This window comes from Mesoplodon densirostris, chromosome 1 (assembly GCF_025265405.1).
Source record: "Mesoplodon densirostris isolate mMesDen1 chromosome 1, mMesDen1 primary haplotype, whole genome shotgun sequence".
Lineage (NCBI taxonomy): Eukaryota > Metazoa > Chordata > Mammalia > Artiodactyla > Ziphiidae > Mesoplodon > Mesoplodon densirostris.
This window is the reverse complement of record NC_082661.1, coordinates 106,264,932-106,285,613: the sequence shown is the minus strand read 5'-3', so window position 1 is coordinate 106,285,613 and position 20,682 is coordinate 106,264,932. Positions and strand designations below refer to the sequence as shown.

Sequence of the window (20,682 nt, the reverse complement as noted above, 5' to 3'; positions counted from 1 at the left end):
AAAAAGTGATGGTGATTTAAAGCCACAGTAATATTTAGATTCAAATACTCCCACTTACATTCATGCCCAAGTCCTGGCAGCTCAAGGCCCCAGCTCCATTCCAAGTAGGATTCCCTTCTTTTCTAGAGGTCCCCCCAGGGGAGTCACAAAGGTTCAAGAGGCCAGAATACTGCTTCCTGCTGGGGGAGGGAGGACGAAGTCAGAGGCCCCAGGGTCCCTCTAGGTCCTCTCCCACAGATGTGCACCAAACCCGCTGGCAGGTCTCGTGGAGCCGCCTGTGTGTGCTGTGCCTGAGCCCAGCATGGCAGTCCCGGTTCCCAGGAAAGCCCCGTCCTGGCTGCCCGACTCTCTGGGTGGGCACTTCCTCCCCAGGCTGCGCTCCCTTGGGGCCACACCGCTTCACACCCCTACCCTGCACAACAGGACGTTGTGGGGACAAGGAGGGTTTCTCGCGCTGCAGCCCTCAGAGCCAGCAGATGCTGTGCAGAAAGGGAACAGGCACACGCGGGTGGGCTGCGGGCACCAGCAGAGGACACCTGGCTGGCACGGAGCTCACTGAGGGCCTAGCTGTCCTCATGGGGCAGTGCCCCAGCCCCAGAGGCAAAGTCTGAGGCCGGCAAGAGCTCCTACTTGGCAAACAGGCCAAGGCTGGAGGGGCAGGGCTTCCACCTTGACCCCCACCTTCATCTCCAGGTGACTGTCCAGAGAGGCAGCTGTGATGGTGGGGTCTTGGTGGCCGACTAGTAGGAGGTCTCCTGGGACCCGACCTAGCCCTCTGGGAAGCCCATGGTCTCCTGGGACTCCCAGAAAGCCGAGGCTATGGGCAGGGTGCTGAGGACCACCAAGGCCGCCAGTGGGCTCAGGCTCCCTATGGAGGCCGAGGGGACGGGAGCCCAACACGGTAATGGAAAGAACCAGAAGCCAGAGAGGTGAGGTATAAAAATCTGTATTTATGTTACAAAGACAGAACGGTACAGCACAGTCCCTCCCAGTGAACAGGCGGGTGGGTGGCCCACCTCTGTCCAGCGTGGCTCTTGTAACATGCCCACCTGGCCAGCACCAGGCCCCCTGGGCGGCCCCAGACTCTGGCGCAGAACCTGCCCTACCGCCCAAGACGTGGCTGCGTGTGGTCAGAGTCATTTGTGCAGGGCAGTGGCGGGGCCCCGGTGGGCTGGCCCAGAGAGACAGAGTGGGAGAGTGCAGGAGCCTTCCCACCCAGCAGGTGGGGACTGTCTGGGGCAGACACAAGGGCGAGGGCCCTCGGGGCCATATTTGGGCTCATGGCTCCATCCGCCCGAGGACGTGAGCTTGGGCGCCGTGTTTCTGAGACCCGCTCTGCCCGGGCAGAGTCAGGGCCCACGGTGGGGTGGGGGTGGGGAGGAGCCTTCCTGCAGCCGCCCCAGCCGGCTGGGCCTGCACTGAGGCTTGAGGGCCGCCTCACAGTGAGGGCGCGGACCCAAACCTGAGCCTGGGCTTCCAAGCTCTCGGCCACCGAGGCCCAGGTGGGCATGGGAGGGCACACGCAGAGAGGGCACAGGATGCCCGGGGCCCTGTTCTGGTCCCGCTGGCTCTCTACGGACCCCACAACACTCAGGTTTGCTCTTAACAACCCTCTGGGTCCCCCTGGCCAGCAGCAGGGGCTGTGCCAACGGCCGGGGAAGGGGGGTGTGGGTATGCGAGTAGCTCTAGCACCAGACCCTCACTGGTGTCTGCTGGTGGCGAGGAGTGGCATCTGGGACCCTAGCACCTCTGGATGGCCAGTGAGGCGAACTCCCCGGTCCACATGGGAACCGAGGCCTGAAAAGCCATGGGCTGAGCTGCCCGGAAGGTCGGCTGAGGACCACAGCTAGTCACCTGGGTGGATTCTGCCGGCCAGAGAGGGGAGCAGGACCTCCCCAATGTGTCGGGGCTGGCTGGAGAACGGATGCTTTAAGAATTCAGAACACGGACCATCCCGGGGACCTGGAGTTGTATCTCCTGAAGAAGGCTCTTAAACGTGGGTGTTCCTGCCCTGCTCAGGTGGTGCGGGGTCCTCGCAAGGAGCGCTCAGTGGGCGTGCTCTGGCAGACGGCGGAAGCCCCTTCTGGGCACGCTGGACCCCAGGGGACCCCGAGGGCACTGGAAGGAGGTGCCAACACAACGCTTTGCCTTGCAACCACCAGCAAAACGTTCAGATGGTCTCCCCGGCCGCGTGCACCGCCCCCCGACAAGCCTGCTCTCCACCGCCATCCCCGGCCTGTGGAGGGCAGGTTCTGTGCCAGAGTTGTTTCCAGGGATCCCTTTCTGCTTCAGCAGGCCACCCACCTGGGGTGTCCGTCGGCGTGACAAAGATAAACACAAATCTTCCCCCTGCGATCTGGAAATCGTCTGCAATGCACCAGACAGGGAGGCCGATGCTGCTGTGAGTCAGCCCAACAGCCCTCCACCTGAACGCTGCTGTGTGGTCCTCGGGGACAAAGACTCAGGGACAAAAGGCCAGGAGAAGCCTCCTAATGCCCAGGCTGGACTGCCCAGGGTGAATGGCTGTCCTCAGCAGCTGCTGACGCCTGACACCTGGAGCCCTTGCTCTGGTCGGGAGGAGGCAGGCTTCAAGCTAGGTGCAGGGAGGAACCTATTTCTCTGGTAGCAGACGCACCCACACCCCCGCCCCACCCCCGGCCCCAAGGAGGCCAGGCTGCACGGGTCACTGCCCCTCCCTCCAGGTGACAGAGCGCCGCCCTGCTGCTGCACAGCCGCCGACCTGACCTGGCCTGGCTGCCAGGAGGGGTGCCCCATGGGGAGGAGGCCAGGAGGGCACCTGGGGGCATCCCGTGAGCCATGTGGGAGATGCTGGTGGTGGCGGTCGGGTGGAGCCAGACACGGGACACAAGGCACGCTTGGACAACGGTGACAGACAGACGAGTCCCTGAGACGCTGGGTTGCTCCCACCCCTCAGCAAACAAGGACGCGATAACGGCTAGGAAAATAGAGTAGAAAAATCTCATACAGGAAATAGGCGGCACACACCGGCATCACGGCCTCTTTCTCTTTTTAAAAATGTTTCTCCTTGTTTTTTTGGGAAAAGCTTCTCTCCCGGGAGCCTCGTTCTGGGCTGCTGGGCAGTGCAGCAACTTTTTGTTTTGTTTTTGTCTTTTAAAGGGAGACAAGCAAGCCCTCTGAGGACCCAATGGTTTCAACTCGTAGCCCCCAGCACTCCTCAGCCCCTGCTGGGAGGAGAGGTCCCTTCCCTGGCCAGACTGGGCAGGGGAACCGGGGTGTGGAAGGAGGAGCCAGGCACAGGCTGCGGGCCAGCATTTGCCCAACTGACCCTTGAAGGCCCCAGGACATGTGCCCTCTGGCTCCCAAGGACCTCTGGGTCCAGTGACCACATGTGTCTGCATGTGTGCACGTGTGTGCAGGCAGGCGTGTGTGCCTAGGTGCATGCGTGTGTACATCTGAGGGATCTAACGACAGAGCAGAAGCCGCCCAGATCAGAGTGGGGTAGCCTGGCAGCCCCCAGAAGCCCAGCCCTGGCTCCTGACACCTGGGGGTGCCAAGGCCCCCGTCCGCCCACCTGCCCCAGGGTGCTCACCCGAGTCCCGCCCTTCATGGATCCCTCTGTCCACGCCTCAGGAGCCTACGTGGACCGACAGATAGATGGACGGATGGACGGAGAGCCACGCCTTCCTTCCTTCCTCGGTCCACTCCTTTCTCCTGGGATCCGGGGTTGGGGTCTGAGCTCCCCGTGGTGGTCATTAAGCCCCTCACACGGCGCCCGCCGAGATTTGCAGCAATGACATTTAATACTTCTGGAATGATTAGGAATCTGAGAACAGACCGTGGGCGGCTATGCTGGGCTCCAGGACGTGGGAGCTGGGCCCCGCCTCCCCGTAGGGGTCCCTGCCTAGGTGGGAGGAGCGGGCGGCGCGGCAGGCCCTGACCGGCAGGCAGGCGGAGGCGGGCAGCCCAGGCGGCAGCCGGAGCTTCCAGAATGGCACTGCAGTGGGCCCGTGGAGAGACTTCAAGGACCGGAGGATTGACACGCTCGGCTGGGCGGGCAGGCGGGCCGAGGAGCAGAGGGCAGGGCCTAAGAGAGGCCGGGGCGGCCAGGCCGCCTGCAGGGGGGCCCGTAGCTGCCGTGGCTGCAGCCGCCACGCAGGCTGTAGTGGTCGTCCACGTCACTGCAGCTGCCAACACTGTCCAGCTCGCCGGTGCCAAACTCCATGCCCTCTACATCCACTTCTGCAGAGAACAGACGGGGTGGGGTCAGACGCCATGCCAGTGCCAGCCAGGCCTCCCGAGGCACACTGCCGGGCCCGAGCCTAGCTCTGGCCCTCATGTGGGCAGGTCACCTGGCCTCCACGCCTCACCCTCCTCATCCCAGCCCCTCTGCCACCTCACACAGGGGCCCTGATGTGCCTCTGACATGCCGGGGACTTTCGACCCATCCTCCCCCGGGCCTCCACCAGGCCGGCCCCACCCTCCCAGCTTCCCACCCAGGGCTGCACGACACCCATGCCCAAAGCCCCTGCAGGCGGCCCCCACGTCCCCACCTTGCTCCGAGTCATCGGTGGAGACGGCGGAGCCTGTGCTGTCCGTGCGCACGCGCTCCAGGCTCTGCACCGACAGCTGCTCCAGGCGCCGCTTCAGGAAGCGGTGCTCCCGCTGCAGCTGCTCCTTGATGCTCAGTGCCCGGCGGTCCTGCTCCTCCAGTTTCTGGGGGCACGGGAGCTGTGAGCCCGGGGCGGGGCACCCCCGGCCACCGGGACGCGCCAGGGCACAAGGGCCAGGGCAGGTTCCCATCCCCCACTTGGCCTGGGCCCCAAAGGCCTGATGCACCCCCTCCTCGCGCCCACCGGTAGTTTATGTAGGTGCCACCTCCCAGCCTCGTGCTCTGCGTCTGCTGACCAGCTCCAGAGGCCTACAGCCACCAGCCAGCTTGGCCAAACGGAGTCACGTGTGGGCCTGAAGCCCTGGGACAGCGCCGCCCAGCCGTGGCCTGGCACCCGTCCCAGACAACAGCCCTGCCCACAGGGGTTCTTCCCTGCACAATCCGGCCGCCCTGCCTGCCCAACTGCTCCACACCTTCCCAGGGACTGAGCTGCGGCCTCTCCGTGAGGGGCCCAGGGCACTGGCTGTGTCGCCTCAGTGCTCCTGCCGCCCTGCCTTGGGGAGCCCACACCTGTGCAGGCTCAGGGGGGCCTGGCGGGAGGACTGAGACCTTCCCTGGTTGGCCCAAGTGTCCCTAGACCCCCAAGCCAGTAGGTCTCAGTCTTAAGACTTAGGGGGCCAGCCCCAGGCAGCGTCTCACTCAGTCTACACCCCACCGCCAGCCCCTGGAGAGCAACCCCTACCCCCCCGCCCCAGAAACTCCCCACACGCCGGGGCCGTCTGCTTCCCACCAGCCTCCAACAATGGCATCGGCATGGAGGGAGCCCCATCCCACCCACCCCTCAGCCTTCCTTCCAGTTGCTGCCACTTCACACCCCAGGGCCCGGGGGGCGACGTGCAGCCCACCCCCACCTCCCACCCCCACCCCACAAAACCCAGCCTGCGCCTGCCGCTACCTCGACCCTCAGCTGCTCCCACTGCCGTGCCTCTCACCCACCAGAGTGCCCCCCACCCTGGCCCCGCTGTGCACCTGCAGGGCAGGCTCCCCACCCCACCCTCAGGCCCTCTGGCCACTCCTCAGGGTGCACGGGGACCGGCCGGGATGGGGGCGCAGCCCTGCTCACCTTGATGTGCATCTTGGCACGCTTCAGGAGGCTCAGCGTGGTGTGGCGGGTGCTGTCAGGGCCCAGAGGCACCAGCTGCTTGAGCTGCTCCAGGTAGAGCCGGAGTTTGGCTCGTCTGAAAGAACCAGAGACAGAACGGTCAGGCGGGGGTGGCACAGCCCGGCACGGTGGCAGTGCGGCAGAGCAGCCCAAGAGCTGCGGGAAGCGGGGGCAGGGGGCGGCCAGCCAGAAGCCCGCACGGACCTGCTGAGGGTCCCTCCCCGGGCTCCCCTCCCAGCCCGGCAGGCAGCGCCCCCAGCCCCCTGGAGCAGCCTGGTACCCACGGCCCTCCAGAAGCCCCAGTAAAAGGGTGGGGCCTGTGGCTGGGCCCGTGTGGCCAGCCAGCCCATCATGGCCCCCAGAGCCTCCGAGTGCTACAGCCAGGCTCCCAGAGCCCCAGCTCACCCTGTTGTTCCCACCCTCTCCAGTGGGGTCCAGAAGGCGGTGGGGGGAAACTTGGAGGGGGAGAGGCACAGGGCTCTGTCATGCTGTCCCAGGCAGAGATCAGGGACGCCCCAGACAAGCCTTCCGTCCCCCACCTCACCAAGTGCAGGGTGCTCTCTGGTCACTCACTGTCGTCACCACAGAAACATGAGCCCATCCAAGTCAGGGAAGGCCAAGGACAGACCCCTCCTACCCGAGTCTGGGACCCCTTTGGAAACTGCTTCGTTCTAGGTTTAGTCCCCGTGTCCACGCAGATGAATGCAGTTTTCCCACGGAACTGGAACCATAAGACTCAACAGCATTTGCTCACATACAGGGCGAGGAGCTGTGACCTGGATGTGCCCTTCTTCCCTGGCTCATCTGGTCTGGGGAGAGTGGGTGGTAGAGGCCACGGGGGCCGGGGGCACAGGGCGGCTAAGGTTCACCCTCAAAGCATGCTGATGGCATGTGACCCACTGGAGCCCCTGCAGGCTGCCCAGGTGGTTTCCAAACAAAGATGCCCTGCTTAGGCGAAGCTCTTAGAAGAGGACCCCAAGGGCACACGGCAGGCTTCCCCACGAGGCTCTGACGAACCGCTGCACCCCATCACCAGTGTCGGCGCGCTCCTTCCTGCAAGGGCGCCAACCCTGGTGGCCCCCGTCATCCCCCATGTTCCAAAGCCCTGGCAAATCCAGTCTCCCTTAGACTCTGGAAGGAAATCGGGCAGCAATGGCCATGTCCCTAGGACAGAGGGGGCCCCCCGAAGCGCAGGGAGGGAGTGGGCAGCTCAGTGCCGGGCAGCAGCCCATGTGCAGAGCAGCGATAACAGCCCCACCCGACGGGAGGAGGGCCCTACGTCTGCCACCCACGTCCACACAGCACCCTCCTGCTGACGAAGCTCCTCCCCACCCGGCACCCCAGCCCTTGGCACCCGGGGCCTAGAGTTTTCCTGGTGAACCTGAGTTTCACCTTAGAAAGAACATCTAGAACACGAGACTGAGGCTGCACTCGGCCACCAGGCCAGGCAAGAGCAGGGGCCTGAAGCCTGAACACCAGGGATCTGCGTTCCGAGCAGGACCCAGGGTCCACCTCAAGGCTGGAGGATCTTCAGAGAGGAGCCCTGCCCCACGCTCACACAGGGCTGCGGAAGGGGGCACACCAGGGGGCTCACTGCCGCGTGGCCCCCAGGGTCCGGCAGCCTCAGCCCCCGCACCTCCAAGGTGCTGGGACTGTGGGGCAGGAGGCGCAAAGCCCCCCCCAGCGAATGGCACTATGTGCTCAAGCACAGCTCACAATTAGAGACCCCCGACCCACCACCTGCACCAAGTTCACAAGCGGGGGTCCCTTGTCCACTCATCTACGAGTGGCAATTCTTACAATCTACCATTTGAGTACATACACGGTACGTGATCTTTGTGGAAAATTGGAAGATGCAAATCAAAAGAAAAAAATAAATGAGAAGTACCCCCCAAATTCTACCACCCAGAGGCAAGCATATCATCGTTTCAGTATATTCCACATTTTCACATCACGAACAGAAGTGAAAATATCAGGATACAAAACACCTATGTGACAGCTGACCCAAGATAGGGTCAAAAATAAAGCAACAAACGCACGCACACAAGAGACTCCACAGGACACAATGAAGGGCAGGAAGCACGCGTCTCCACGGGACGTGGTTGGCAACGTTTATTTCTTTAGCTTTGTGCGTTTTTTCTATTTTCCAGATTTTCTATGCTAAAAAAGCCACATATTACTTTTACAATCAGAAAAAGACGTATTTGTACATGAAAGAAAAAACACAGGTAAAAGACAGATAACAGCAAAAAAAATCTGCAATACACATGAAAGACAAATGGTTAGTATTCATGCCATTTTGAGTTCATACACACCAAAATTAAAGAGAGGAGTGTCTTAACGTGAAAACAGGCAAAGGACACAGACAGGCAAGTTGCAGAACACAAACAGCTAACCTAACACAAAACCAACTCCATCTGGCAGCGATCTAGAAAAGGAAAGCTTACTGAGGAGATGGTAATTTGGGCTGAAATGAAAAGGTGCGACTAGCTGTTGTGCTGGCCAGCAGGCAGTTCCGGCTTCCCCGGTGGGATGGAAGTTCTGAAGTGCCACCAAGGCTACTCAAGCCCTCAACCGGCATTTCTAGGTCTAGGATTTTGGCCCCACAAATCTACCCGCCAGCACCAGACCCAGCGGACTGCAGCACCGTCTGTGTTTACTGGAGAGCCATCACTCAGAACCCTGCGGTACAGCTGCATGTCCTGTGCAGGCACCCGGCCTAGGAGACGAGGAGAATGCATGGACACAGGCGGATGGGGCCCGTGGGGTGTCCGGGGAAAGGTCCAGTTAGGAAATAGCAGGTAACGAAGTTCTGTTCTTGTCCCTCAGTACCCGCGTGGAGGAGGAGGAGGAGGGTGCAGGATTGGCCCCCTAGCTGCCTAGGATGCTGTCGCTGGGGTGGGGCACGGGGGTCCTCGCACGTCCATGAACAGACCGCGTTAGAAGTCATAAAGCAGAGGCTTCTCAAGAGACAAAGAGAGGCCGCCGGCTGCAGCCTTGCTATGTTCAAAACCGGACCACACGCCAAGCCAACTCCCGGAGAGCATCCAGCAGGGCTGCAGGGCTGGGAACCAGCTCCGGTGGGGCCCCGGGCAGGCCCCCACCCATCTGAGCCCCAGGGTCCCACCCCTGTGGGGAGTGGGCATCGCCACCACCTCCCTGGAGCTGGAGGGGGTTGCCAAGGACCCAGGCTACACTAGGCTTTCGCTCGGCCCTCCTCCGAAGCAGCTACAGTGCCCAAGCCCTGCGCCAGTGCCCCTCGGCTGCACCCAGCATTCCTGGGAGCTTTGAAAACCCGCCACTTCCTGAAGGCACCCTGTGCAGACCTGCATCGCTGTGAATGGCAGCTCCTGCCCGTGCGTCTGGCCACAGCCCAGCCCTGACGCAGGCCTACCCAGCTTCTCACCAAGAGCCCCCTGCTCCTCAGAAGAGGACCCAGAGCTCCCACACCAGGTGCCCCAGCCGTCAGGCAAAACCACGCTCTGAAACTCCCCAAGCCTGGCCTCGGGGAAGAGGCGACAAGGACACCCACCCATGGTTCCTCAGGGGGTGGGATGGGGAGCGAGGTAGCCCGGTCCTCCCTGTCCCCCTGTATTTCCTGGCTGTTGTGAGGTCTCGTGTGGCTGCATCAGGCAGACGGGGCAGCTGCACCGCAGGCCTCCCTCGGAAGGATCCACCCAGGACCCGAATAACCATCTCCATGCTGGGGAGAGGTGGGCAGCTCCACTGAGGGCCCTGGGCTGGCCTTTGTGATAGGTCCTGCCCCGCCAGGGGGATGCTGAGGGCCCCCTCCCCCCTACAAAAGCTAAAGCCTGGAGCTGAGCCTGGGCAGGAGCATCCTGCCAAGGAACACATGGCTATCACAAACCCCAGGGGTCAGGAGCCAAGCACTGGCCTGAGCAGACCAGCTGGAGCTGCTGTCTCTGAGGGGAAGGGGAGGGAGGGGAGGAGGAACAGGGGAGGCTAGGGTGGGCCTAGGGTGGGCCACTGGCTCCGAGCTCCGAGCACCGGCAAGGGGAAGTCCCGCAGGCCCAACATGGCATGCCTCCCGGGGAAGGCGACATCCAGGGCCAACCTCCCTGGGGCCGGCTGGGTGACCCAGCCAGGTGCTTCCTTCCTTCCTTGGGACGGCACACGGCCCTTCCTGTAGCCAACAACCAAGAGCGTCCGGCATCAGCATCAGGCAGCCACAGGTACAGCCGTGACCGAGGGGCCCAACGGGGTCCCAAGCCCCAGGTCTGTGGGCTCCTCAGGGCGGACCACACCTGCTTATGGGCCAGCCAGGAACAGAGGCCCCTGCACCTGCCCCACCTCCATGCTCTCTCAGGAACCCCCCAAACGCACAGGAACAGTCCAGGAAGTGCGGCTCCTCCAGAGAACAGAGCGTTCTGTCCCCGCTCAGCGCCCGCCCAGCAGAGGCCCTGATCCCAAGGGAGAAGCAGTTGGCGCTGCCGTGGGTGCAGACATGGGGGGTGGGGACACAGGGCTGGCCGAGCTCCAGGGCAGCCTGGGAGAGTTCACCTTGTGTGCAGACCACCATTCCCCACCCCATCCCAAGCCAAGAAAGGAGGAAAGAACTGGCCCATTCTGGAGATGGGAGCAAAGGTCAGGAGAAAGCTACCGAGAGCATCCCTCTGGGAGTCACCCCTGGGCCTGGCTTCAGAGCTCCTGCACGCACACACAGCTCCCACCAGCCTGGCTGCAATCGGCCATGAGGACACCTGTCCACCGTACCTTGTCCCCACTGCAGAGGGAGGCCTGGAGCTAGAGCAGCAGGCTGAGCCAGCCAGGGAGAGAGGACGGCAGTCAAGAGCACAGGGCCCTGGGGCGAACTAGGGCTGGAGGGCAGAGGTTCTTCGGGCAGCCATGCTGCCCCTCCTCCTTCTCACTGCAAGCCCCCCAACTCCTCAGAGGAGGACCAGAATGGACACATCCCTGTGGTCGATGGGTGGGCATGAAGTGGACTCCCCTGGATCCTGCCCTGGGCCAGAGCTTCCCACCAGGCCCACGTGGCCAGGCACTGGCTGCCCATCCCACTGCTCGTGGACAAGACTCTACTGGGAATTCCTTGGAAGGCAGGCCCCAGGGCACAAGGGGTCCCAGACCAAGAGGGCTGAACCTTCCCGGTGGCAGGCCAGCATCCTAAGGGCTAAGGACCTGCTCCCAAAAGGGCTCAGATACCCCAAAACAGATGGAGCCCCTCTTCCAGGGAGCCGGCCCTGAATGACACACAGCACAAGGGGCCCTGCCCCAAGTCGCTGACCCCCACCTGGCTCCAGACCCCAGGCTGAGCTCCCAAGAGCAGGGCCTGGCCCCCCCACCCCTGCCTGCTAGCATGGGAGTCCCTGAGAGCAGAGCCTGGCCTCTTCCGTCAAGAAGGCCCCTTCCCAAGATGAGGGCACAGCCCAGCAGCATGCTGAGCCATAGCCAGGACACAGAGGCAAGGAGAGGGGGTGGGGGCTGGCCACAGCATCCCCGCAGCAGAAGGGTGGGTGGGATGTATCAGGCGGCTCATGTGGCGGAGCGTGGGGAACAGGAGATCACTTACCTGTGCTTTTCTAGTTCATTGTGTGAAGACCTGTTTAGAGAGACACAAAGACAGAGCTCACTTCGCTGCCCACCACCAGAGCACAGGATGAGGGCCCTACTCAGGGGCCCGGGGACCTGCAGACAGTGTGGGGAGGGTCTGGGCCCCAGGATGGCCCAAGACAGGCAGGGCTGGGGCAGGTGAGTAGTTACTGACCAAAAGCTGGAGGACCTCACACCCAATGACAAACATGAGAGAGACAGAGGTGCAGCCGTGTCCAGGGGTGCCCGGCTGGCAGGAGGGTCCAGTTCCCTTTCAGAAGGGGTGGGCCGGACCCGAGGAGCCGCAGTAGCCGGTCCTGGGGCTGAGCCACCCAGTGCTTCCAAGGCTGCCTGGGCACTGAGCCACCTGCCTTCTCAGCTCCCCAGTCCCCGAGGCTAGTGGTGTCCTGGGAGCCACCTGGGCTGGCACAGAAGGCCAAAGGTAGGTGACCACAGAGGCCAGGACTTCAGAACACGAGCGTCCTGGCCCAGTATCACCAGCCAGAGCACCATTCCCACCCCATCCGGCTCATACACCTGCATGATCATAGCCCACCATGCCAACGGGGACACCTGGCAACAGAGTGGTCCCGGCCCATGAGGGATCAGCCCCAAAGGGGGCCTCTGGGACAGGGATGCTTCTGGGCCAGTGGGGAGACCGAGGCTGGCCCCTCTGCTTCCCTAAGGGGCCAGGGCCTGGCAGGACTGGCCTCTCTGGGGGCGGCGGCCCCACCTGCTGCCCAAGCCCTGCCCACCTGCAGACAGGAGCACAGAGTCTGAGTGCCACAGAGAGCAGGAGCACGGTGACAGGGAGGCAATGCAGCCCAGCTCCCACTTCCAGGTCACCCTCCTCGTCCAGGCAGGAATCCTGTGGGCCTGCCAGGGCTCTGAGGCTTCCCAGGCTGCCTCACATGGGAGCAGAGGACCCAGGCCCCCTTCAAGCACACCAGAGCAGGCCCTGCGACCCCTACCCCGCACTCCTTCCCAGAGACTCTGCCGCCTCTGCCTACCTGCCCTCACTCTCTCCTGCTACAGGAGTTTAGGAGTAGGTGTCTCGCATCCCTACCTCGGGCTTGCCCATCCTGCCTGCCTGTGCACCTGCCACGGTTCACGGTCCCACTACAGCCAAGGGGGGCCCGAGGCCTCCCCTCCTCCCAGCAGGGCGGCCGGCTCCCGGGTTGCCCTGTGCAGCCTCAGAACCTCCAGACCCAGGTTCCAGGGCCTCGAGGGCCTTGCTGGTCACATGGGCTGGGCAAGGAGCCTCCGAACCTCTGCCAGCGCTGGCTGGGGCCAGGAGGGGGCACAGCCATCAGGCTCCTCACTGGCCTGAACCGCAGCCCAGCGCTGACATATGAGGGGCAGCGAGCGTCCCTCAGTGCAGAGAAGCCTGCCAGCCTGCCCTTCACGGCTGGGCTGGACCCCATCCTGGATGGACGGGGCGCTGCTCAGGCAGCCGGGGGACGCAGAGGGGCCAGAGCCCTCCTGAAGCCCTCCCCTGGTCCAGACACTCATAGAGCCTTGTGGGGAGATGGTCACTCAGGTCCCAGGAGCACAGTGGCCTGGGGAGGGGAGGGACTCCCTGGCCAGGGTCGTGCTAAGTGGGTTCCCAGCTTCACCGTTCACTCATGCCTTCAACCCCTCGAAGTAGGCACCCTTCTGCCCACTTCCCTGCAGGACCTGATACCTGGCAGGCTGGCTCCAGCCCCCTCCTGCTGAACCACTGCCCCCCAAAAGCCCTTGCTGAAGCCCTGGCAACCGTGGAGGCTGCCGTCTCCTCCAACACAGGTCGCCCTTCTGCCCCGTGACTCACGCCTCATCCTGGTCCTTGCTGTGCCCATTCCTTCCCCTCACCGCAGGGGGACACAGAGCCTTAGAGGTGTGGAGCTGCCCTGCCAAGTCAGGGCTCTGCATCCTCTGGACCCTGCACCACCCTGGACCCTGGGCTGGGCTGGCTGAGGCCCCGCTGGGCCAGGACAGCCGCGCAGGGCCGCCTGTGAGCCGTGGGGTTCCTGAAGCACTGGGGGAGCCGGGCTCCACCCAGAGGAGCAGCAGGGAGGTGCACCCTGGCTTGGGAGACCCTCTCGGTCCCTCCGCGGTGCCCTCAAGGTCTCCATCCCAGCAGAATGTAGGAGGCCTGGATCCCACCTCAGAACAGGAGCCCTAGAGATGGGAGGGTGGCCCTAGCAAGTAGTTCAATCTCCCTGTGCCTCAGCCCTAAAGTAGAGATAAAAATAACATCTCCTTCAGGCGGTGGGGTGACTATTAACTAGCACACGTGTGAAAACCTTAGCTATGATTCTGGTTATCAGCTTTGGGTACCCTATACTACGGAAGTAAAAGGTCACAGCCCAAAGTTTTCCACGGGTGGCAGGGCACTTGGGACCAACAAGTGCGAACCAACAGCAGGGGCCCAGCTCACTCACTAAGGACGCCTGAGGCAGTGGTGTCCCCCCACCCATGCATGTCCTTTCCCAAACTGTCCCCAGCAGGGCACCAAGGGCTGGGACTCAGAGGCATGTCCAGCCAGAGCAGATGGAGACTAAACCAATTCCTTGCCAGGCCCAGGGCGCCAGGACGTCACAGGAGATGGGTTTTTGTGCCAGCCTTTCTGTTTCCCAAGAACAAGTAGGCCACAGGAATGAGCCACACCCTCTGCCAAGGGGCCCCAAAGCCCCTGAAAGTACAGCTCCCAGCCTGGTGACATGGTCCAGGGCCAAAGTGGGCCCCTGTGCAGTGCCAGGTGTGCTGTGGGCCCCACGGCAGCCAGGAGAGTGGAATCCCATGGGAGCCCTAGCTGAGGGTCCTCTCTCCCACCCAGGGATGTGCACGCCGGCTTTCGGGATTCCACAGCTTGGGTACAAGGCCAGAGGAAGGGGTGGGTTACTGGCACCAGGAGAGGCTGCTGCACAGCAGCCTGCAGCCTCTTCCGGTCCCTTAGAAAAGGCCTTCTGACCCAAAGAAGGGTGCCCCTACACTGGTCGCTGGAGTTTCACTGTGTCAGGAGGCTGGGTGGGAGCGGTGGGCACCATGCGAGGGGTGGGGGCCCAGGGCAGGGCCTCCACGCTCCTTCTTGCCTTCTTCGTGCAAACTCCTGGTGGTGGGTGGACTCAGCCCAGTAGCGGGTCTCGGCCCTTGGAGACAGTCGGAGAGATGCAGCCCACCCGCCCGTGGCGAGCAGAGGTCAGGGCGGGCGGCTCCATGCTGCTCTGCCCCGAGCCTCAGTTTACCCAGACCCACGGGGCACCGGCCAGCGCCCCTGACAACACTTTTCCTGCCCGGAAAAGTCCAGAACAACTTGGGGGCGGGGAGCTGCTGCGGGAGGAGACCCCGGGCGGCGGGCGCTGTACGCGTGGCACTGTTTACGCGAGAGGCCGAGGAGGCGCGGCCCGCGGGAAGATGGCGACGGCGCGGGCGGGGCCGGCCGGGCGGGGCTGCCGCGGCCCGGACGCGCCTCCTCCTCCAGGCTGGCCGCCGGGGCGCGCGGCGGCAGCCGGGCTACGGGCTGGGGTCTGGGCTGGGGAGGGCGCTCCGGGGGCGTAAGCCCCTGGTGTCGGGCCGGGGCGGGGGAAGCCGCGCGGGGGGCGGTACCTGTTGTTCGGGGCCTTGCGCACCAGGCCGGCCGCCTTTGTTTTCTTCCTGGCGAAGTCGCCGTCGAAGGGCAGCACCGAGGCGTAGCCGTGCTCGGCCTCTGCGGACAGACGGCGCGATCAGCGGGCCCCCGCCCCGGCCCCGGCCCCGCCGCCGCCCGCCCGCCCGCCCGCGGCCCGGCGCACAAAGGGGCGCGGGAGCTACCTCGGTCCCTGCGCTCCAGGTACTCGGCCGCCTCCAGCAGGATCAGCAGGGAGTTCAGCTCCATCCTCCCGCCCACCAGCCCGACCGCGCGCACGCGCGCGCTCCGGGACGGCGGCGGCCGCTGCCCGGCCCGCTCCGGCCGGCTCCGCTCGCCGCCCGCCGTGCGCGCCCGGCGGCCCCACTTCCCCGACTCCCGCGGACTCGCTGTGCGTTCGGCCGCCACCCTCCGCCTCAGGCTCTCAAATTGACACATAAGGGCGAGCGACGGCCGGTGCAGCCAATGGAAACCGGCACTCCGGCTTCGGGGGCGGGCGCTCGGCTGGGCCGGGGCCAATGGGAGCTGGCCGAACGTCTCGGGCCGGGCCGAGAATGTTGACAGATGCGAAGCTCGGTTCCAATAGGCCCGCCGCGGTAGTAACAATTTAGAAGCGCAAGCTTAGCAACAGCACGTGGTGGCCCGGCCCCCGCGCTCGCTGACTGGCGGCCGGCGTGCATGTTAAGTAGGCGACACGCGCCGATTGGCCCAGAGCGGTCTATGTAAAGTAGGTACGGCGGACCAATGGCCGGCTGCGGGGCGCGCGGCCAATGAGGGCTCCGCGGCCAGACTCGTTGCCGAGAGGAAGCGGAGCGCGGTGGGACAGCCCGCCGCCGGGCCCTGTGCGAGGGCCCGTTAGGGCGCTGGGAGAGTCCCGGACACCCTCGTCGGTCCGCCGGGTCTGCACCCTCTACGCAGGAACCTGTCGCCCCGGGCCTGCTGCCACACTGGCTTCGCGGAAGCTCGGGGTCTCCCGTGGGGCTGCAAAACTACAACCCTCCCCGCCGGACACAGCGCGACCCCAGGAAAGGCTGGGGCTTGGAGAAGGGGCGTAGACGGTCTGAGCCTAAGAGCCAGGCCTCCTTGAGGATCTCAGTGGGGAAACTGAGGCCCAGAGCAGGAGGGATGCCTCAGAGCTGCCCAGTGGAAGGAAGGGTCTGAGAAGAGAAGGGGACAGAGATCTGCCGCCACAGTCCAGAAGGGCTCCTGTGAGTGGAGGACTTCGTGCTCACGTCTGGCCCGAAGGGTGGAGACATTCCAAGAGGCTAGCACTTGTCCCCTCTGGCCACAGAAGCGCTTTCTAGGGAAGAGAATTGCCCTTCCTGGGAGGGGAGAGAGCTCCTCATCAAGCTCCCGGCTGGCTGGCTGGCCATTGGCCCTGGTGACCCCTGACCCTAAGCTGGCCCATAGGAGCAGGACTGGCAGCCTGGGGGCAGCCCCGGATTGGCCTCAGTCCCCCTTGATGTTCCCTCTCACAGGTTGTTGAGATTGATGGCCTGGGGGCTCCTGTGGAGGGGACCTTCAGGCTGGAGAGTGCAGGGTATAAGTGACTGTACCCACCCACCACACCACACCCCCACTGCTGCTGCCAACAAAACAGAACGAAAACTAAAAATCAAACACTTTCAGTTCTAGGACCTATTGACTGCTCTATTTGGGTTTCCACACCCTTAATTTACAGACAAGAAGCTGGGAATCCTGAGGTTTAGGGACTCACCAGGGTCTCCCAGCAGTCCCAGCGGAATGGAGATTAGTGCTGTCATACACGTGACCCAGGGCTGGTGACACAGGAGCGTGGAGACCAAATCACCTCCTGGACCAGCACAACCTGATCTGAGAAATGGGGTTAGGAATGTGTGCCCCCCTAGGGTGTCAGGACCCAGTGAGGAACTTGGAAACTTGCATTAGACAGCTCTGCGTGGACATTAAAACAACACCTCAAGGGAATTCCCTAGTGGTCCAGGGGTTAGGACTCTGCGCTTTCACTGCAGAGGGCCCTGGTTCAATCCCTGGTCGGGGAATGAAGATCCCGCATGCCGCGCGCAGCCAAAAAAAACCCAAAAACAAAACCAGGGCTTCCCTGGTGGTGCAGTGGTTAAGAATCCGCCTGCCAATGCAGGGGACACAGGTTCCAGCCCTGGTCCGGGAAGATCCCACATGTCGCGTAGCAACAAGGCCCGTGCGCCACAGCTACTGAGCCTGCGCTCTAGAGCCCGCGGGCCACAACTACTGAAGCCCGCGTGCCTAGAGCCCGTGCTCTGCAACAAGAGAAGCCACAACAATGAGAAGCCCGCGCACCGCAACGAAGAGTAGACCCCACTCGCCGCAACTAGAGAAAGCCCTCGCACAGCAACGAAGACCCAACGCAGCCAAAAATAAATAAATGAAATAAATTTTAAAAATAAATAAAAATAACAAAAACAAAAACCTCGACGTTAACCCTGGCCCTTTCTGCCCCTGCTCCACAATCACCCCAGGGCCAGGGCAGAGCCCTATGAAGGGCTGGGTGCTGTGCCCATCCAGCTTACTCTGGAGGGCTGCTCAGGGCTGTGCGGGTAACGGAGGGCGCCCAGCTCTGGGGAGGGCTGGGTGCATTCTGGGCTCTGGGGTGTGGGCGGCAGGACCCCTGGCTCACCACTTGGTGTTTGCAAGGTCACTCCATCCCTGCTTGTGTGAGGGGTGGGTTGCTGGCCCCAGTCCTAAGGCCTGCACTTACGCCGGTGTGAGTGCACCTGCTGGACGCCCACCGTCCTTCCTGCCGCGGGGCAGGAGGTGCGCTTTGTGCCACAGCGGACAGCACAGGTGCTGGTGCTGAGGTGTGACTGCAGGGGAGGGGAGTGGTCCCCACCTTGCCTCCGACTACATCTGGGCCTTTAGGGGGACCCCTCCCCCAGCCACACCCGGGACGGGCCACTTCCCGGTGCCCGCGGGGTCCACACTGCCTGTGTGTGGGGGCACCACCGCGCCGCGAGAAGTGCGGGGAGAAGTGGGCGGGGCCGACGACGTGAGCGAAGCGTCGGGGTCCCAGGCCGAGAGGAGCCCTGCGGCGCTGAGGGGAGCCCTGCGGCGCCGCGTGGGCCGGACGGCGGATGTGGGGAAGAGAGAGGCCGCGGGAGCAGCGGGCGTGTCCTCGAGCTGGACCTCGCTCCGGCCCGACGCGCAGCTGTGAGCGAGTCCAGAGCTTCCCGGGGAGATTCCGGAGGACGATGAACCGCGGGTTGGGGTGCTGGGAGGGGGGAGGATATATGGGGTGATGGCCTTGCCCGGGACCCGTCAAGTCTCCACGAGCGAAGCCTCGGTGAGCCCCTGCCCCCAGGTGGGAGGGGCGACGTGGGCGCCGCTGCCGGCCCTGGGTCGGCGCTGGCTGGTCCAGGCCCGAGGACAGCGCGAGGTACCGCCCCTAGGACCTGTTCCATAGGGCAGGTCTCCAACAGGGCCGAATCACCTCCTCCAGGAAGACTTCTCGGAGCCCAGGCTGGGCCTGCTGACCCCTCGCCTACCCCCTCGCCTACCCCGCTCTTACTCTGCCCCTTCTCCTGTGCGGGGACCTTCCGAGTGGGAACCGGCAAAGGCCATGCCGGGGCGGGAGGAGACGGGCATCTCAGGCATCCTCCCTCTGGGAGCCCAGGACCCCACCCTTCCCTTCCTTTAGAGCCGAAGACAGGGCCTGGGCCGCTCCTGCACTCAGCCCTGAATCCCCTCTCGTGCACCCAGGCTCCTAGGGCCCCCCCTGCAGTGCATCCCTCCTGGACCAGCCCGCATTCCCCTTACTGCCCCATCCTCCCGGACTGTTCTCCCTCACTGACCTTTGGGGAAGCCCAACTCATCCCCGAGCTCCCAGCCAGGGGCTCTGGGAGAAGGGGTGGGGCCTGAATCCAGAAGGGACTTAGGGATTTGGGGGAAGGCGGGGTCTGCTTCCGGCGTTTCCTCCACCCGCCCACCCCAGCCTCAGCTTCCCTGGCCCTCAAATGAGAACGGCAGTGCCCAGCTCCGGGCACTGGGGGAAGGATTCTGGTGGGAAGCTTGGGAAAGGCTGACTTGCTCCCCACCCCCAGGAGCCTGCCAGGGATCCCTCTGAGGAGGCCCGAGGGAAGGAAACCTCTGGGAGACTACTTCCTAGCCTCCCCCATGCTGACTGGGCCTGGGCTCCCTTCTCCGGACCCCGTATCCCACCCCGCCCGCCCACCTGGCCACCACACACGCTGATTTGGGGACACGCCCGTGGCTCTCCAAGCGGCGTCAGGAAGCACCCCCGCCACTACCCAGGGTGAGGAGGTGTGTGAGGCCCTTCTTCCTCCAGAACGCCCCTCACACCTCCGGGATGACCTGGCCCTGGCCCTGCCTCCTCTCTTGCCCCGTCGTCGGTCACTGGGGTGGATTCCTGCTGCCACCAGCGTCCCCAGGCCCAGCATTCGCGGCAGGAGGCTGGGAGTGAGGGTCAGGGCTGGAATCCTCCCCCAGCCGGACACTGCCGCTCCTCAGACCCGGGGCGGTGGCAGGTTCAGACAGCTCCCTTCCGGCAGGTTCTGGGTCTGTGGAGCCTGGGGACAGATGACTTCTCGGGTTATCAGGTGCTAGAGGGCCGGGCCTAGCTCAGCATTGCGACCGGCATCCCAGAAGCCTTGGCTCCCCTGCACTGAGATGGCCTGGTGTGTGCAAGGACCAGGGGTAGTTCTGGGGGCTTCTGTCACTGGGTTCCTCCCCCAAAGCCGCCCTGGATTCTAGTCTAGCCACAAGACCTTGGCCAAGTCCCTTAAACCTGAGCCTCGGTTTCCCCAGCTACAAAATGGAGTTGGCAGTAGCGACCTCTTAGGGTGGTTGTGGGGTGTGATGAAGGATGTGTATTAAGCCCTGGGGAGCAGTGGGCCCTGGGTGGGGGAAGGAAGTGGCAGGGATATTAATGTCAGCCCCAAATCAGCAAGTGCTTCTAACCCGGGCCCTCCACATGGGGAAGTGGGGCAGGGCCTGTCCAGTCACCATCGGTCAGCATCAGAGTCACGTCAAAGAGCGCCCAAGCCACCCAGCCAAGGGCATTTGGGGGCCTTCTAAAAAGTTTAACACTCAGGAAAAATTGTCTCCAGAATACAAGAAGACAGCAAAATCAGGATACATGAAGATGTAATAAATGTCTGCATAGTCAACATAATGTCAATACCATTTTTAAATTTAAAATAAGAAAAAAGTTCATTATACTTGTGAACAATGTGTGGGGTAGATTTTTTTCTCACTTTACAAGATTTTCCCACTTTACTCAATGACCCTGGAACAATTTAGACAATTTAGACAAATTGAATTAATTTCTTGTAGCCAAAAGCAAGACAATGAAATTTTCTTTCAAAAATTTTTTACAGGAAAAAAAGTTATGGAAGAGGGATGTAATGCAGATTCAGGCATTTGCTGTGGTGTCAGGTGTGGCCTCCAAAAATGAGAGGGTCTGGACCTCTGACAGCTCAGGGCCTCCTCCACTCCCAGGGACTGGACCCAGGCTCAGGTGGGGCAGGACAAGGGGCCCAGCTTGGCCCTGCTGCTGCTCCAGGGGCCCTAATGGCTGTTTCTAAGGGCCCTTTCTTCCCTGAGGCCTGGGGAGGATGAATCTGGAATAAATGGGCAGATCTCCCTTCCTTGAACAATAGGTGCTTCGGGACTCACCCCAACACCTCTCTCCCAGTCCTACCATCTAGGGTTCTCTGGCCTAGGCCTTCCTGGCCTGCTTCCCTACCTCCTCCAGGAAGCCTTCTGGGCCTTCCAGGCCAT

General features: G+C 63.1%; 1 protein-coding gene across 1 annotated transcript; it reads right to left on the bottom strand.

Moving 5' to 3' along the window:
- Positions 1–930: 930 nt before the first annotated feature.
- On the bottom strand, positions 931–15,269 carry MXD4 (MAX dimerization protein 4). The gene is made up of 6 exons (XM_060106900.1): positions 15,114–15,269; positions 14,910–15,009; positions 11,302–11,331; positions 5,715–5,829; positions 4,533–4,695; positions 931–4,221 (listed from the first exon to the last, which is right to left on the bottom strand). Exons 1-6 carry the CDS (start codon positions 15,175–15,177, stop codon positions 4,067–4,069), a joined length of 627 nt encoding a protein of 208 aa, XP_059962883.1. The 5' UTR covers positions 15,178–15,269; the 3' UTR covers positions 931–4,066.
- Positions 15,270–20,682: the final 5,413 nt, after the last annotated feature.

Bases quoted from the DNA above. Each gene is read 5' to 3' on its own strand.
- MXD4 (XM_060106900.1), bottom strand. From the start codon at position 15,177: ATGGAGCTGAACTCCCTGCTGATCCTGCTGGAGGCGGCCGAGTACCTG. The intron at 5,830-11,301 runs GTAAGTGATCTC...TGGTTCTTTCAG, and splicing joins AATGAACTAGAAAAGCACAG to ACGAGCCAAACTCCGGCTCT. The intron at 4,222-4,532 runs GTGGGGACGTGG...TGTTCTCTGCAG, and splicing joins CACCGATGACTCGGAGCAAG to AAGTGGATGTAGAGGGCATG.